A 20000-nucleotide genomic window follows, 5' to 3' on the forward strand; every position below is an offset into this window, starting at 1 on the left:
AATTCATGGGGTGTGTGTGGGAGTGGATTATTGTTCCTTACTGGAATACTATGGCCATTGGAGTTTACACCTCTACCTATCTTTAATGTGCAGGCACTGCTAAGAAGATGTGTTTGTTATTTTCAACTTTTGCCCCCCTACTTAAAACATGGGTGAAACCAGTATCAGTTGATTAAATCAACCTCACAACTTGACCGATGCTTTATTTCATTGACCCTGAGGTGGGATCCAGAGTAATGAAAGGCAAATTTGATCTCAGTAAGATTTGAACTCAGAGCATAGACCCTGAAACTAAATACCACTAGACATTTTGTTTTGTACTTTAACAAATCTGCTGATCCACCACCTGGTGATATTAAAAGAGTACCAGATGTAGTGTAAACATTCAAACATCATCACTATCTTTCGAAATCCTGCTACATTTCACATGAAATTTTTGGTCCTCCAAATTCATCTTGCTGTATAAGTCGGCTTACCTTTTTAGTTGTAAATTCTGGTCTGCAAAGTTTGATTTGTATGCTGGAAAATATAGCATATGTTGGTTCTATCAGCATTGGCCCAGGGCTATACAACAACAACATTAGTAAATGTCAGCACAAGACAGTACATAAAGATTTCTAACATTAGAAATAATATCTTACATTGATACAAGGCTTTACGTTTTAGGGGTAGGGTTGAGGTGCATGTAGTTGATTAGATTGGTCACCCTCCACTACCAACTCAAGTATCTATATTTATTTAATTTAGATCACAATTAGTGCACAATAGCTTCAGTAGTTATAAGGCTTTTAGCTCACCAATTACTAGAGTTTACTGCATTTCTGACAACAGTGAGAATGACAAGGGAGTGTCTGTGTAATTTAGGTGCAGAATAAATAGCAAACGGGATTCTGTTTGACAAGCACTGGTTTGTCAGTTTTCTTCTCAGTGTTGTTTACATTCTTTACTAAGATACATTGGCAAATGATACATACATATATATACATAGGTGTGTGTGTAATGTGTATATATATAAATTCTAGGTGCAGCTGTGTCTGTGTGGATGAGAAGCTTGCATCCCAATCATTTGGTTCCAGGTTCAGTCCCACTGTGTAGCACATTGGGCCAGGGTCTTCTACTATTACCCTGAGCCAAACCAAAATCTTGTGAGTGGTTTTAGTAGACAGAAATTGAAAGAAGTCATTGTCTCTCTCTCTTTCTGTCTCTCTTTCTCTCTCTCTCTCTCTCTCTCTCTCTCTCTCTCTATCTATCTATCTATCTATCTATCTATCTGTCTTTCTCTCTGTCTTTCCCTCTTTCTCTCAGTATATGTTTGTATGCATGTATTTATATATGTATATGTTTGTATGTATATATCTATGTTTGTATGTATATATATATGTATGTCTATATATATGTATGTATGTATATACATATATGTATGTATGTGTGAATGTATGTGAGCATGCATGCATGTACGTTTATGTGTTTAAGAATTGTTGTCTCTTTGTCTAACTTGTGCAAGCATGGAAAAACAGATGTTGAAATGATGATGATGATGATGATGATGACTTAGTCAGAGTAGGAAGAGCAAAGCTTGCAACTTTTTCACAGTGTCTCTGTGATTGGAGGAAGGAAAACCAGAAAACCCACTCTAAAAGCTTGCAGCTGAGTGGAGCCTGCAAAAAGCACCTGTGAGCTAAGTGGTCATATTAAACCAGGTGACAGATTAAGTCAACTCTCAATGCAGCCCACCCCCAAATACATCATCTTTAGACATTAATCTAATTACTTTCTGATTACCCAACACTGTTAGGTTGTCATCTGACAGACAGAACTGGTCACATGAAGTGAGTGGTAGAGGTGGTGAAGCTTATGGTGATAGAGATGGTTATTGTATCGGCAGTGGTGGTGGAAATGTTGAAGTGTTAAAAGTTAACTGTGGCTGGATTTTTGAAATCCAATGCACAAGTTCTCAGAGCTGTCTGTCAAATATGAAGGTTGGTAGTGAGGTAAAATACACCTACACTGGTGCCATGTAAAAAGCACCTGTGCTGGTGCCACATTAAAAGCACTTGTGTTTGCACCACATGAAAAGCCCTCAGTACACTCTTTAAAATGCTTGGTGTTAGGAAGGATATCCATCTGTAAAAACCATGTCAAAACAGACAGTGAAGCCTGGTGCAAGTTTCTTGTTTCTTTACTGCCCACAAGGGGTTAAACATAGAGGGGACAAACGGATTAAGTCTATTATATCAACCCCAGTGTATAACTGGTACTTATTTAATCAACCCCAAAAGGATAAAAGACAAAGTCAACCTCGGGGGGAGTTCTTCTCTTTCATACACACTTTCTGTCTGTCTGTCTATCTGTTTCTCTGACTGGTTCTTGAAGAAATCAGTTGTAGTCAGATTGAGATAGCGATAGGCTCTGATGGCTTTGAAAAATTTCCAGTTTGGTTGTTGATCCACTACATAGAGTCTCAATTAATGGCTCTTGTCTGGATGTGTTATGTGAGATGGTGTGTGACTGTCTGAGCATGATGTATAGTACACAGTGTGGCTGTCTGGGTCTGTATATAAGATGAATTGTTGCAATTTGGACAATATTATGTAATACACAGCAAATGAATAAGGGCAATGTCCTATTTAGACACCTGTTTTGTCTGTTTTAATATTATCAAAAATTTCAGTAGTTCAGCAGTAATTTCAGTATGACGACATACAGGGTTACTAATTATAGCTCTCAATTGCCAGCTCAAAAGAACAATATGTAACTTTATACTCTTTGTCATGCTACATCAAACACTTATTGAATTTCCTATTTTGGGCATTAAAAAAAAAAACAACCATATCAACCTTGATCAAATGAATAGCAAAACCACGAAAATTCATTCATTTTTAATGACTGATTAGAGAGATTAGTATCTGACTGGGATTAGATTACTGACCTGTAAGCTCAAATTCTATGTCTTGCATTATTTTCTAGGTGTTAGGCCAGTGACATCATTGTTTCGTTTATATCAATATGTATTAAATATATATATCAGTTATCATATATCTTCTACTCGTTTTGGTCACTGGACTGTGGCAATGCTGGGGCACTGCCATGAAGGCTTTTAGTCAAAGAAATCAACCCTAGTATTTACTATATAAATTTGGTATATATTTTATTGGACTCTTTTCTCAAACTGCTAAGTTCAGAAGTGTAAACAAACCAACAAGTGGTGAGGGGAACCTCAACCAGGTGGTTCCATGTTCAGTCCCACTGCATGGCACCTTGGGCAAGTGTTTTCAACTATAGCCTTGGTCTGACAAAAGCCTTATGAGTGGATTTTGTAGACGGATACTGAAAGAAGCCCATCCATGCCAGCATGGACAACAGATGTTAAATGATGATGATGATGACGTGTGTGTGTCTGTCTGTCTGTCTGTCTTTGTGTGTCTTTTTATCTATGTTTGTCCCACCACCACTTGACAACCAGTGTTGGTGTGTTTGCATCCTTGTAACTTTAGGCTTTAAAAAAGAAGTATTGAGGTTGACTCATTCCACTAAAATCCTTTAAGGTGATGCTCCAGCATGGTTGCAGTCTAATGGCTGAAACAAGACTGAAACAAGTAAAAGATAATTCACACACACACACACACACACACACACACACACACACACACACACACATGTGACTGGTTTCCACTTATTTTTCATCCATCAGATTCACTCACTAGTCATTGGTCAGTCTGGAGCTATAGTAGAAGTCACTTGTCCAAGGTGTTGTGTTGTGGGACAGAACCCAGAACTAGGTAATTGCAAAATGAGCTTCTTAACCACACAGTCGTGCCTGTTGAGCCTATGTTGTTGCTATAGTCACTTAACCCGAGTTAATTAGTCCTGATGAAACAAATGTAGAACCTAGAAGATCTTGTGTTCTAATTTTGTATTCTGACACAGTGTTGCTAATAAGGTAGCCAATTAGTAGAGTTATTAGTGCATCAGATAAATTGCTTTGTGGTAATTCTTCTGGCTATCTACACTCTGAGTTCAAATTTTATCAAGGTCAACTTTGCTACTCATCCTTTAAGAGTTGATAAACAAAGCACCAGTTATATACTGGGGTGAATTCTCCTCTTTCATAACTCTTTCTTTCAGTCTATCTGTCTGTCTGTCTGTCTTTATGGAAGAAATTAGTGGTGGCCAGATCTAAAAAGTGCTCAATGCACACATTAAGACATGACAACACCCCTACAACTCTCATCAAACAGATGGGGTCCCAAGGTAAGCAATAGTGTATCTAGGACTACATTAACCATACAGACTGGGTTGACCAAAACGTCAAGAATGGAATTTAGTTGAAGGAAACTATGCAGAAGCCCATTGTATGTATAATCAATAACCCGTACTTTTGTTTTTCACACATTAACTTGTGTAGGTTGAACGACATAAAACATTAGAGAAATAAACCTCGTTGTTTCTTGTAATACATATGAATGCATACGCCAAAAGCAAAAGTTTTCCATGAGCCCTTAAAATATTATCGTGTATCCCCAATTTACTATTTTTTTGCATAGACCCCTCCCAAAATCTTATATCGACCCTCAGGAGCCATATGGACCCAGGTTGAGAACCACTGATCTAAAGTGTCCTTTCTTCATTGACAATAGTAGGGTGTGATTTAAGATGGGTTTGGCTTTGACTACTTCTAGCAGTTAAAATAACTATGTAAGATAGCAACACTTTCAAGCCAACAACATGGTCCGGCAACATGGATTAGTAATGTAATTCTGGATTATGGTTTTCATGACATGAACTCCATCGTTAGTAGAATGAAAAAAAGACAACAAAAAACAAAGAAAGAAAGCCTCATTTTATTTTTTTTATATTTCTAGATTGCTTAAAGTAATTTTGGAGATCATTAGAGAAAATACAACATAATGGGCCAAAAGTTGCAAGCCACATTGTGATGGTAGGATTTTGTTCATCATTATGGAAATTACATCTGGTGTTGCCATCCGGTTTCACCAGTCCTCAGTCAAATCGTCCAACCCATGCTAGCATGGAAGGCGGACGTTAAACGATGATGATGATGATGATGATATATATATATATATATATATATATATATATATATATATATATATATATATATATATATATATATATTTAACTATTAGAAACTAGAAGACAAAGGAATTCAGTATACATCACCGCAATTTGTGTTGCCTGGAGACGGAGATATATATATATTATATACATACATACATATATATATATATATATATATATATATATATATATATGAAATATATTATTGATTTATCTTCTGGTGTGTTGTTTGTCAGGTCAGATTGGCCTTGAGACAATAAGTTGAATTCAGATGTAACTTATTTTATTGCATTATTCTTATTCTTATTATAGTTATTACCATCATCATCATCATCATTATTATGAAGTCATGACTTTTTTTTTTAATTGAGTGCTTTCATTGCACAGCTGAGTGCAGTTCTGTTGGCCTTGGGTATGTGCAATGTTATAATTTGGCTTTGTATATTCTGTTATATCGATAACACTCTATGTAGTATGTATGCAGTTCTTAGTAAGTGCTATTTTCTGTATGTTGTACATATTTGTAAGTCCTGCCATTCAGTAAGATTATTTCTTTATGTTTGTTTTCGTAATCATTGCTTTGTTCATTATAATTATTATTATTATTATTATTATTATTATTATTATTATTATTATTTTCATATGCACTCAACAGATTAGAGTGTTAGAAAAGAAAAAAATCCTAACATCGGACTACAATAAGTAACCTTAGATGCCAAGAACCCTCTTAAGTATCCTAGCTGTCCCTAATAACATATACACTCAACAGATTAGACTGTTGGAAGAGAGAAAATCCTAACATCCAGCTACAACAAGTAACCTTAGATGCCAAGAATCTACCTAAGTATCCTAACTGTCCCTAATAACACTGTTTTCTGGAGCTGTACTAAACTGGGTTTTATGCCTATTTTCTCTATTCATTTTTTCAGATCTTTAGGGAAAGTTCTCTATGTACCTATAACTAGTGGGATACATTTTACCCACATTTTCTATAGTCTCTGTAATTCAATAGCTAAGTCCTGGTACTTTGCTATTTTCCTATACTTCTCATATTAATGTTTTCATCATTTGGGACTGTGAAGTCTATTTTCTGGCACTTTCTATTCTTTTTATCTACTACTACCAAATCAGACCTAGTTTCTATTAGTCTGTCAGTTTGAATGTTGAAGTCTCACATCTTGTATTTCTTACTTTCTAGTACTTCACTAGGCTCATGTTCATACCATTTATCAGTATGTTCAAATCCTAGCTTTCTACATAACTCCCAGTGGATTGCTCTCCCTAGATTGTCATGTCTTTTCTTGTATTCTTTCTGTGTCATCATGCTACATTCACTTACTATGTGAGTAACGCTTTCCTCTTTTGATTTGCATAATCTGCATTCGGAATCTAATTGATTTTTGTCTGTCTTGGCTTTTATCCAATTGGTCCTATTATTATTATTATTATTATTATTATTATTATTATTACTATCTTTTCAGGGTCGATGAAATAAGTACCAGTTGAGTACTAGGGTCAATGTAATTGACTAGTCCCCTTCTGTCCAAATTTCAGGCCTTGCACCTTTAGTAGAAAGGGTTCTTCTTCTTCTTCTTCTTATTATTATTATTATTATTATTATTATTATTATTATTATTATTATTATTAATGCTTAGCAGTATTTCATCTGTCTTTACATTCTAAGTTCAAATTCCACTGAGGTTGACTTTGCCTTTTATCCTTTCAGGATCGATGAAATAGGTACCAGTTTAGCACTGGGGGTCAGTGGAATCGACTAGCAATGGATTAAATGTATACTAGACAGACATTCATACATACTTACATACATAAGTACCTACATGCATACTTACATGTGTGTGTTTGTGTTTCCTTGTCTTGACATCATTTGATAGTTATGAGTGTTATTGTCATTTAAGCCGTGTCATTCACTTCTAATATTCTGTGAAAATATGTCAGGTTATGGAAAAATATTACCTTGCTTAGAAATAGGTGAGATTTGGTGAACTGAAGGGCATCTGGCCATAAAAAAAAAACCTGCTTCAATAAACTTTGTCCAACTCATACAAACATAGAAAAGTAGATGTTAAAATGATTGTGATGGTAACTCAGTGCTTATTTTATTTTATTTTTTTTCTCTTTTTCTGTAGGAATCAGACACATCAACCAATGGATGAGGCTGAACACACCATCAAACTGCCATGGAAGAATGAGGATTCATACAATAATAATTTCGATCTGAACCAAGATGTCACACCAGGTGAATATGTGGTACAGACATTATTCCTGGAGTTCTGTTCAGTTACAGACAGGAAGATCGAACAAGTCTTGGCAGAACCTCTGGTAAAGTTAATGACCTTAATTTCTTTCCTTTTTTCTTTTTTGTACTTTAACCCATTTCATTACCAACCCACTTGAGACTTCCCCTTATTTTTCATACACAAAGATCACGCATTTTAAAATTGAATCACTCTTGGTTCTACAGTACAAACTTACTGTTTTTAATGTGATCTAAATTATAACCTCCCATCAAAATGTTCTTATTTCTTTACTGCCCACAAGGGGCTAAACATAGAGGGGACAAACAAGGACAGACAAAGGGATTAAGTCGATTACATCGACCCCAGTGCATAACTGGTACTTATTTAATCGACCCCGAAAGGTTGAAAGGCTAAGTCGATCTTGGCGGAATTTGAACTCAGAACGTTGCGCCAGACGAAATACCGCTAAGCATTTCGCCCAGTGTGTTAACATTTCTGCCAGCTCGCCACCTTCATTCAAAACTTTCTGTTAGGCTACCTTTTGGAAAAAGTCTGTCAAAAGTGAAACCCTTATGCTGTATCAAAAAGTTGCAGGGACTGGTTATGTTTAATAAGAAATAACATGTTCACCTAAGTTTTAACATTATCTCCTTCGAAATAGTCACCTTGCACAGCAATACACTGGTCTCAGTGTTCCTGCCACTTTTAGAATCTGGTCTGGGAATGGGTTTTTTTTTTTTTTTTTTAAGTGAGTCGAGGATCTTCTGCAATTCTCTCTTGGTCTCGAGAACAGTGTTAAAATCACAACCTTTGCGCTGCATTTCCATCTTGGGGAAGAGATGGAAATCCACGGGTGATAAATCTGATGAATAGGGTGAGCATGGAAGTGGCACCATGTTGTTTTTGATGAGTCGACAAGTCACATGCTTTTATGATGAGACAGTTGTATCAAATTATGAATATAATCTTCTTTGACAAAATCAGAAATGAAGAAATCCTACATCCTTGTATGAAAATTACTAAGAATTATTAAAATGATGTTTGAAACATAAATTAATATGGAAGTTAAATGGCAAGTTTTTATTTAGATCACTTAAAAACAAGACATATATATCACAGGAGCTGGGATGGTCTCAGGCAAGGTCACACTCTCCAAATTTGCAACCTCATGTCTCTGTAGGAACCTATTATTGTTATTAGGACACCAGATGACGCAGTCTGTTGGGTGTCAAACAAAATAATTTATTATTGTTACTTCTCTTAACGTTTTGAATTTCAAATTTCTTCCTCCATCTCTTTGTCTTTTTTTCTTTTTTCTTTTTTTTTCTGCTTACTCTTTTGTTTCTTTCTGCCCTCCTACCACCTCCACTCTCTCCTTTTTTTTTCTGTCTCTCACTTATTTATCTCTTGCTTTTCTTTTTGCTTCTCTCTCTCTCTCTTTCTATCTTTTTTACCCTTCTCTTCTTTTCTTTCACCCTGTTTATTTTTCTCTTTATTTCTCTTTATTTCTGTCTTGTCTTTTATCTGCCCCTTCTTTCTTGTTTTTCTCTCTCTCTCTTTTTCTGCTGCCACTTCCCCCCTTCTACCTCTCTCTCCCCTTCTGCTTCTCTCTCTCTCTCTCTCTTTCACTTGTCTGTTACTCTTTTGATTTCTCTTTTTTTTTCTGCTCCCCTCTCTCTTCTGCCTTCCTTTCTCTCTTTCCTCTGCCTTCCTCTCTCTCTCTCTCTCTCTCTCTCATTCTCTCTCTCACTTCCATTTCTCTTTCTTTGCTTTTTTCTGTTTTTCTTTTTCTCTTTTCTCTCTTCTACACTCCTCTTCTTTTTCTACCCATCTCTACTTTTTATCTACCCTTCTCATGTTTCTGTCTGCCTCTCTCCCTCCCTCCACCACCTTGCCATGACAAAACATTTAATGACTTTGGTGACATTACATAATTACCAAAACACTAATAATTGACTTACTCCCACTACTCCCCTCCAACAATGTTATTTGAACCTGAACTATCTCTCTTCGTTCCTCGCCAGCAATCAAACAGCTTGTTATTTCAACTGTTTATTTATTTATTTATTTGTATATTTCATTATTTATTTATCCTTATTGGATCTTTTTTATTTTATCATTTTATCTATTATTTTATCTCTGTTTTTTTTTTTTTCATTTATTTTATTTCATTTATCTATTCATTTTATTTCTAAATTTCATGTATTTTCATTTCATCTATATTCACTGTCATCATCATCATCATCATCATCATCTTCATCATCATCATCATCATCATCTTCATCATCATCGTTGTTTTAATGTCCATCACGATTTAGCTTTCACATACACACAATGAACTTCTTTCCAGTTTCTGTCTACCAAATCCACTCACAAAGCTTTGATTGGCCCAAGGCTATAGTAGAAGACACAGAAAGTACCACACAGTGTGACTGAACCTGGAACCATGTGGTTAGAAGGCAAACTTCTTACCACACAGCCACATTTCTTCATTTTTTTCTATCAGTTTACCTTTTTCACTCCATTTTTCTTTTCCATTTATTTATCTCACTTCAGAATTCACTTCATCGATTCTTATATTTCTTCTCTTTATCCAGGAACGTTCTCTCTCCAAGTCTCTACAGCGAAGTGAGGACCCACAGTTAGACCAGGTAAACTTGTAAAAAAAAATTTTGCTCATTTTTTAAACTCATATACTCGTTAACATTCTTGTTTTGTCTTTCACTCAGTGTCACTCTCTCAACTACCCTCTTGTACATCTACTCATCTCTGCTGCACTCATACACACACTCATCTCTGCTGCACTTTCTCACTAATATTTACTACACTCTCATTCATCTGTGTTGCTTTCTGTCACTCATCTGTGTTGTTACCTCTCTCACCTCTATTGCTCTCTCTCTCTCTCACTCAGTTTCTCTCTCTCTCTCACTCAGCTTCTCTCTCTCTCTCTCTCTCTGTAACACACATACACACACACACAATCTCACTATGTGCCTCTCACACACACTTTATGTGTGTGTCTCTCTCTTTCACTCACACATGCACTCTCACTGTTTCTCTCTCTCTCACACACACACATACATACTATCTGTCATTATATACTATCAATATACTGCTCTCTCTCTCTCTCTCTTTCTCTCTCTTCCTCTCTCTATCCCTCTCTCTTTCTCTCTGTCTCACACACACACTTATTTCTGTTGTTTCTTGTCACACTTACCTCTGCTCTCTTTCTTTCTCTCAAAAGCATTTGTGCCACTCTCACTCAATCTCTCTTATTCACTTTCACACACACACACACACACACACACACACACACACACACACACACACACACACACACACACACACACACACTAATTCCATTACCTTCACGCCATCACTCTTCTCTTCCCTTGTAGGTGCTGTCATCTTTAGGCTGTGTTGCTGAGCAGTCACTACCATCTCTGCTTAATACTTTATTCAAATGGTACAAAGGCCAGTTTGTTACTGATGAATCCCTTTTCATTGAACAGTTCAGACATAAAAACAAAGGGTAAATATTTATTTATTTATTTAGTCAATGACTTAATCACAGAAAGAAGTGTTGTACTGATGACCCTTTTAAGGGCTTCTGTGGTTGGTGATAAGAAGTTATTTCAATAGAATGGAGATCTTGCTCAGACGTTTGTAACAGTGTAGACTCTGACTCAGATTAGAGGTCTGGCTCAAATACTGGTGACAGTGGTAACCCTTGGTCAGATTGAAGATCTTGCTCAAATGTTTGTGACAGTGAGAACTCTGGCTCAAATTGCAGGTCCAGCTTAAATACTCCTAACAGAGTGGACTCTAGTTCAAATTGGAAGTCTGGCTCAAATGCTTGCAACAGAGTGAACTGTAGCTCAGATTGGAGCTAGGTTATGGGGACGTAAACACACCAGCATCGGTTGTCAAGCAATGTAGGAGGGGACAAACACAAACACACATACACACATACGTATATACGGTGGGCTTCTTTCAGTTTCCATCTACCAAATCCTCTCACAATGCTTTGATTAGCCTGAGACTGTAGTAGAAGACACTTATCCAAGGTGCCACTTGGTGGGTCTGAACCCGGAGCCATGTGTTTGGTAAGCAAGCTACTTACCACACAGCCCCTCCTGCACCTATAAAACAGTGTGTACGGGATGGCACCATTGGTTTCAGGGTTAGAAAGAGTCTAGAAGTAAGATTCAGTTTAAATGAGGTAACCACACAATTAAGCCCTTTGATTGATATGTAATTATACATTTGTTGTAATAACTTTAATTCTGTTTCAGAGACAGAGATTACTTGTGTGAAAAACGTGATGTAAGTATTGCCTATTTGTTTTCTTTCACGTAAATTATTTCTCTTGTTAAACTGTAAGAGCTTTCTCTACATCTCTCTCTCTCTCTCTCTCTCTCTCTCTCTCTCTCTCTCTCTCTCTCTCTCTCTCTCTTTCTCTCTCTCTCTCTCTCTCTCTCTCTCTTGTCAGTTTGTCCTTCCCTATTCCTAAACCAAACGCTAAGTTGTATACACAATGGTTCCTTCCTTCAGTGAAATATATACCTTTCTTACACTCTTTTTATCCTTGTAAGTCAACTAATTGCTAATGTCAATATACCTTTCTCCGTCTCTGGTGGCTAAGCATTAATTTCACAGTAAGTAAACATTTATACACAACCAGTACGGCATGGAACCGAGGGTGGCATGACGATATTCCTCAAGTCCCATTCAACAACAAGATTCTAACATTTTTGACATCAACATACCTAAGACCATCTCTTTGTTTTGCATACAGAGCTGTTTAAACCCTTTAGCATTTTAGAGGTTTTGCCTCGTCTGTGATAAACACCACCCAATCCTTTTGAATTAGATGGAGACAACTCAAGACTGGATTAAGACCCATGGAGGCATTAAGCACTTAAAAGATTTTGGTGCTTCCATACATATATGTAATTCAAAATATAAACAATGATAAACCATAAAATAATTTTTTTTTTTCAAAATGAAACAAAGCTAACAGTAAGATGGAAAATAATCTTGTTTTCTATAAATTTCACTTTATTTATATTTGAAAATTTTTCTCCTGCTTTCTTTTAATTGCAAAGTCTTTGATCAGATCCTCACTATGGCACCATGAACACTTTGAAACTATATATTTCTAATCGTATAAACCACTTCAAATATCATTTTAGCAAGTTGAAAGTGATTTCTTTTGTGCCATAAACCATTTACCATTTCTGTGGTACCTCATTTCCTTGATTCTCTAAGCATGTGCTTATTTTGCTTAATGGTCAATCCAGAGCTGGAACAACTGTTCTTATCTACACAGTTCAGCAAAATATTTGCTGATGGCTCTACTGAGACAGCAAAGAAACCTCTATATAGTATACTTTATCTACTAGATATAACTATCAAATGTTCCTTAATCCTTTAGAATTTAAAATAGCCATAACCAACCCAAATATCTTACTTATTTTATATTCAGAGCAGCCAGATCCAGCCTCTTACACCTACCCTATGTTGTCGTTTTAAAAAAATATTATCACATCATTGAAATTCCTAAGCTGTGAGATAATATATGACAAATTCAAAGCAATATGAATGAATAAGCATTGCTTTCGATAGAATAATTTGAATGCTAAAAGGTTAAAGCACATCCTGTAACTTTAGCAAAGAACATGTTTGAGACTGCGCTCCTGCATTCGCTTTAGTTTGTAAACAGGCAGGAGGAACACTGTTGGAATGGGTTTGAACATAGATCTGATTGATTAAGACTGACTCAGGAATTAAATACCAATGACTTCTGTACTGTGATTGAAAGCTAATCAACTGCCAACTTCTCTGAGTGAGATTAATGACTGAAGTAGCACTGACAGTAGTAGATATAATAGGAAATCTAAGCTGGAATGGAAATTTGGAGATAAGGAGAGTAATGTTTATGTTGGCATGAATGTATACACAGAAGAAAATTTAATATATTTATAGTTCTTACTTAACATTAAGCAGGTTTGAAACAGAGTTTATTGTGATTATTTATATATGCTTTTCATTTCTCTCTCTCTCTCTCTCTCTCTCTCTCTCTCTCTCTCCCCTTCACTCTTAAACTATGCGCTTATACCCAACTACTATTTTTGTATCCAGTTAACTCTCATTTAGCTGTCTACTTTCTTCTCTCTCTCTCTGTACTTATATATATATATATATATATATATATATATATGTGTGTGTGTGTGTGTGTGTGTGTGTGTGTGTGTGTGTATAGACGCAGGCATGGCTGTGTGGTAAGAAGCTTGCTTCCCAACCACAGAGTGCCAAGTTCAGTCCCACAGCGTGGCACCTTGGGCAAGTGTCTTCTACTATAGCCTCGGGCCAACCAAATACTTGTGAGTGGATTTGGTAGATAGAAACTGAAAGAAGCCCATTATATACATATATATATTTATGTATATGTTTGTGTGTCTGTATTTGTCCCTTACCATTGCTTGACAACCAATGTTGGTGTGTTTATATCCCCCGTAACTTAGCAGTTCAGCAAAAGAGACCCATAGAATAAGTACTAGGCTTACATGAAATAAGCCCTGGGGTTTGATTCATTCCACTAAAGGTGGTACCCCAACATAGCTGCATTCGAATGACTGAAGTAAGTATAAAAGAAAAAAGAATATATATATATATATATATATATATATATAATAATAATAATAATAATATAAATATATAGATATATGCATATATCCATACATATATGTACATACCTACATCTATATGTATACATACATGCATATATGGGTACAGGACATCAAAAAGACGTTAAACACAATGAGAAATGAAAAACGAAAATAGAAAACGAACTTTTTTTGAATAACGAAAAAAAACTTTTTTTGCTCTTGAAGTGCTGATGTTTTTACAGTCCTGTGCAGCAGAGATCAAAAACTTGATGATTCAGAGGACTTTCTTGAGGCTTTCCTCATAGTCGGACAGATTTAAACAAGAAATGCATATTTGCAAGTTTGTTTTATTGCTTTCTAATATATTTTGTACGATTATTCAGCACCAATGAGCGCACATTTTGTCTTTAATCTTCTACTTGTTTCAATCAGTAGACTGTGGCCATGCTGGGGCACCCCCTTGTGCTGGTGGCACATATTAAGCATCTTTCGAGCATTGGGCCTCACAGAGGCAGAGTGCTTTTTATGTACCACCAGCACAAGTACCAGTTACGTGACGCCAGCATCAACCTCGACTAATCATCATCACCATCCATTATCATTTATATATGCATATGTTATCATTTGCTCTTATAATTCCTTCACTATTCAAATATTTGTTTATGTTGCAGTTGGCTGTAGAATTCGTCTACTGTTTGGCCCTCACAGAAGTTCTTTCAAAGGTAAGTAGGATCAATACATTAGTGATACTGAACAACAAACAATACCTCGTTGCAAAGAACCACAAATATATCCTTCTTTGTAAGGACTAACAGATATGTTCTTCCTTGGCAGGACCAACACTTGTCTCTCTTTGCATTGGCCAACAGGCATGTCATTTGTTTGCAAAGACTAACATGTGCCCCTTTTTTGTAGGGTAGTCCCTGACCTATTCCCACCTTGCAAGAACTTACAGATACATTCTGGACTCTCTAGCATACAAGTCGAATTTCTCAGACCAAAATTTACAGCCCCAAAAAAGGGTATTATTTTTCATCCTTTCTGGCTCAATAAAATAGGAAGCAGTAGAGCACTGGCATTGATATAATTGATTTACCTGCCTACTACTGACTTGCTGGCCTTGTACCAAAATTTGAAAGTATTATTATTATTATTAATATTATTATTATTATTATTTTATGTTTGACTTTTGCTTTGCATTTGTACAAGTTGGATCCAAGTCTCACCCAGAGACCTCAAGAGACAACAAGTTAGAAGTTCATGTAGGTGTTATGCCTAGGGTACCATATATTTGGATTTGTACATAGTGTTGTTCTAGAGACTGTTTAAGAAACCATAAGAAAATTATGTGTTTGTTTTAAAATTTGAGATCACATAGACAGTATTTTACGTAGGATATGGGCAGTTCCCATGAGCACTATCTTTTGAACTTCAGCCATTTTGGGGTTTCCTGGTATCTGAGCTAGGTAGTAATCAGCCCTTTTATTATTATTATTATTATTATTATTATATTTTTACAGTTGTACTACCATCCTGGGCATGATGACTTAGTCAACCAAATAATTCCTCATGCTTTTCGGCATTTCTCCTATAAAGAAGGGTAAGTTTATTTTTGGTTGTTTTTTTTTCTTTTACACTTTCCCCACCTCATTAAAAATTCACCGTTATTTTTTATTCATTTTGTTCACTCTATGCTTATCATGGAACATGGACTTTAACACTTCAGCATATTAATTGGCCATATCAAACCCAAATATGCTACTCCTTTTATGTTCAAACCTGCCAGATCAGGCCTCTCACTCCTATGCTAAAAATAAACAATTACATCTTTGAAATCTTGAAGCTACAAAACAAAGCCAGTTCCATTTGAATGCGGTTGTAAATAATGTGAAATTTTCATCAGCATTTACCTTTTTTTTTTTCAATGTTTAACCCTTTTGGCACCAACCTGTCTGAGATCACCCTTAGGTCTATGATAAAAATTTCCTGTTTTAAATTGATCTGAATTAAAAATTTCCATCAAAATTTCATGTTAATTTATTATCCAAGCACCAACTTAATAATGACGAAACCTATTTTAACAAATTCTTCATTATTTTCATAATCAAAATAAAGGCAGCATAATTCAACAGAAATCATCATCATCATCATCATCATCATCGTTTAACGTCCGCTTTCCATGCTAGCATGGGTTGGACGATTTGACTGAGGACTGGTGAAACCGGATGGCAACACCAGGCTCCAGTCTGATTTGGCAGAGTTTCTACAGCTGGATGCCCTTCCTAACGCCAACCACTCAGAGAGTGTAGTGGGTGCTTTTACGTGTCACCCGCACAAAAACGGCCACGCTCGAAATGGTGTCTTTTATGTGCCACCCGCACAAGCCAGTCCAGGGGCACTGGCAACGATCTCGCTCGAAAATCCTACAGGAGCCAGTCAGGCGGTACTGGCAACGGCCACGCTCAAAATGGTGCATCTCAGAAATATTGTAAGAAAAAGATTGAGCAGGCGAATGTGATTGTAAGATGAATTTGAATAAAAGCATACTCCGAATATAAAAGCTTTTATTATATATATATATACTTTCTCTATTCCCGAGCATTAAACTAATACATCCTTTTGTTGTTTACACCACCTGTCCTCGTCTGTTGTTGTTTTTTTCGTAAATTCTCCCATATATATATATATATATATATATATATATATATATATATTTATCATCATCATCATACGTCTCTGCCTTCCATGCTCTATATATATATACATGCACACACACGCTAGTATTGATCAGTAAGAATGAGTACTCAACACTGCATTGATTATTTGTAAGTTTTACCAATTGAGTAGAATATAATTGGCTAAGAAGAGCAAATAATAAAACTTGTCATTTGTTTTTCCCAGTTGACTCTAAGAACCAAAACCACTCCTATTTGCATTTGTAATTCTCATCTCCTGCTTTGTTTTGCCATTAGACAGACTGTATAATTGAATATATGCAATGTTGTAAAATATAGTTTGTCATTTCTTTAATTAGGAAACATAAATTTGCTGTTTATTGATTAAAAACAGACGGCAAAGAAAGACTCAATAATTATTCTGATCAGTCGTAGTGGCTATTATCGTTATTCAGTCTCAAGGTCATCTCTGTTTGAGCAGACTCATGATTACAACATTCCAGATGTGGTCATCCTGTCTGGCATTAAGATAACTTTGATTTTAAACACCCTCAGAGTGACGTTTTCTCTACTGACTGCTTGTATAATTGCAGTTCTTCAAATATTTTTTTCAGCTCCTAAAATTACGTGTGCGACATCCTACAGTGTGTGTTTGTGTGTGTATCATTGTACAAACTGTATAGAATAAATAGTAATATACAAGTTCAGATTCTGCATTATTTTGAATGAATTCTTTGTATTTTGCATTAGTACAGACATGAAAGTAATTTATTTATTATTAAATATAATAATATAAATTATTTGCATGGTTTTGTGTTACAAAACAATTTGTCATGATATTAGGATTTTTCTTATGGTTAAATAAAAGTTCATGGAAATATTTCTCTGTAATTTATAACTTTATATATATTAATGGGTGTTCGATGATGGCTTAGCTGTTTGGTTGGAACGGATGCTTGAGTTTGCTTCATAGCGCAATCTTTTCTTTTATACTTGATGGCTTGGGATAAAAATTGCCCCTTTCTCATCTTGTATGAGGAATACTGAATGTTTTCATGCACTACCTGTTTGATAAGAAACTCAGATCCCTTGGAGGGATCATTGTCAATCACAGCCTGGATATCACCAACAAATTCAGGAGTTCTCTTATCAGAATGATCAAAGTGAGTTTTCTGAGCTTCCATACCTTTATAATCACCATTAGACTCATCCAAATTTTCCAAATCCTCTGCACTGTCCTCAGATTGACACTCAAACACTCTGAATTGTTCGTATTGGAGATTCTGGCATAAATACCAAGCAGTACAATATGTCGTTTCCAAATTTGTGGCAGAGTAAACTGCATCATGGTGCTGTTTTTCTCCCAGATGGTGCCCAACTGATCCTACTATATTGTGTAGTCAACAAAATCCAAAACCAACAATCCACATGCACGAAATTAAAAATATAGAATGGCGACAATTTATCCATCACACCCTGTATATGTATGCACACACTACAGTATTCTTTCAATTTCTATCTACCAAATCCACACACAAGGCTTTGGCAGAACTGGAGCTACTGTAGAAGTAACTTGCCTTAGTTGCTGTGCAGTGGGACTGAACCTGAGATCAAATAGTTGGGTAGCAAGCTTCTTAACTATGCAGCCACAGTTTTCTTGCTATTAATAATAGCAATAAAACCATTTATTTCTCTCAATTTACATAATTTCCCATTTGTACGTTAACTCACAGAACCAATCTACCACATAAACCAAAAGACAACTGTATTTCATACAGTCACAACTTACAGATTCCTCCCATGCATGGTGTTAAGCTCTATGTTGTTCCATGTATGACAACCAGTGCTCCAGCTATAATTATTCATTCTGTCGTGTTTTTTTTTTTTTGGCTTTTTTGTTTTTGTGTATATTTATATCCCAGACGAGGTTCTCACTATATACGTCAGTTTAAGGGGAACATGCCGAAATAATATTAACCAATTTACTTGTCAATCACTTTCAACAAACTACAGCTTCCAAATTGGAGAAATACTTCATTTTTCTTACATTATATATTTGATCTTTGTTTTCTTCTGTCACTTTCATAAAGATATCAACAACAACAACAACAATAATAATAATAATAATAATAATAATGATAAAAATACTGGTATCAGCAGTGGTGATTGTTGTAGTTATTGTTGTTGTTTTGGTAGTGGTGGTGGTAGAATTGCATGCAGAGACAATGTCTAGTACTTCAGCCAGAGTATGGAATTCTATAAATAAAACCCTGTAATTGAAGTAGGGTACATCATCAACATCGTCGTCATCATCACCGTCATCATCACCACTATCATCATCACTCTGTGCTTGTATGGGTCAGACAGAATTTGTTGAAGCAGATTTAGTGTGGACACATGCTCTTCCAGTCGCTAACCCTCACTTATTTCAATGCAACATAATATTTCCTGCTGGTCAGACGTGTTTACCATCGAAGACTGGAAACAAACAACATTGCTTATATTATTATGATTTCAATGACGATGATGATGATGATTCTTGGTTGCTATGCTTTTAAAGATCATAGGTTGTAATTATCAGGGCCAACCTGGTGTTAACCCTTTTGCATTCATATTATTCTCTTAAAAGGAATACCTATTTATTCACATTGTTTTGAATTAATCAAGCATTGTTTCATACCTTTGAGATTTTGATAATGTGATTTTAGAATGGCATTGTTGGACATGTGTGAGAAGCCCAATCAAGCAAGTTTGAGCATAAGACAAGTAAAATATTTTGGCCAGATATGGCCTGTTTAAATGCTAAAGGTTTAAGCAATAATGCAATGAAGCAAAACCCTAAATGGTCACATGACTTGTTAGAAATAACAGCCAAATTGCTTATAAATTATTCTTTTATATCATAAAGAATTGCATATCAAAAAAAAATATGGGATGATTAAGGCTGGAATGGTTTTCATAACAGGCGTCCTTGATCAAGATTGACCTAGGGCTAAACAACAATACTTGTTTATTTTAATCTCTTTGAATATTTTCTATTTCAGACTGCAGTCTTCCCCAAATGCTGCCAATATTAATCTCATATCTGACCTCTATGCTGAGGTCATTGGAGTTTTGTCACAATCCAGGTTAGTCTTCTTTCGTTCTTTCTTTTTCTTTCTTTCCTTCCTTCCTTCCATCCATTTCTTCCTTTCGTCCTTCCTTCCTTCCTTCCTTTCTATTTTTACTTGTTTCAGTCATTGAACTGTGGCCATGTTGAGGCACCACTCTGTAGCATCTATTTGTCAAACAGATCACTACCAGTGCTTTTTTTTTTT

General features: G+C 35.8%; 1 protein-coding gene across 18 annotated transcripts in view; it reads left to right on the top strand.

Annotated features, from left to right (window-relative positions):
* LOC106877886 (protein furry) overlaps positions 1–20000 on the top strand; it is a 157959-nt gene that overhangs the window by 44222 nt on the left and 93737 nt on the right. For all 18 annotated transcript variants that reach the window (XR_016244684.1, XR_016244683.1, XM_089364816.1 and 15 more), the window contains exons 2-8: positions 7227–7419; positions 9935–9988; positions 10736–10869; positions 11633–11663; positions 14680–14730; positions 15529–15608; positions 19728–19811. Coding sequence is in view for 16 of the 18 variants with exons in the window: in XM_089364823.1 (XP_089220949.1) it covers positions 7227–7419; positions 9935–9988; positions 10736–10869; positions 11633–11663; positions 14680–14730; positions 15529–15608; positions 19728–19811 (627 nt within the window). In the remaining 2 variants the exon portion in view is untranslated. The remainder of the gene's footprint in view (positions 1–7226; positions 7420–9934; positions 9989–10735; positions 10870–11632; positions 11664–14679; positions 14731–15528; positions 15609–19727; positions 19812–20000) is intronic.

This window comes from Octopus bimaculoides, chromosome 16, assembly GCF_046866305.1.
Source record: "Octopus bimaculoides isolate indiv1 chromosome 16, ASM4686630v1, whole genome shotgun sequence".
Classification (NCBI taxonomy): Eukaryota; Metazoa; Mollusca; class Cephalopoda; order Octopoda; family Octopodidae; genus Octopus; species Octopus bimaculoides.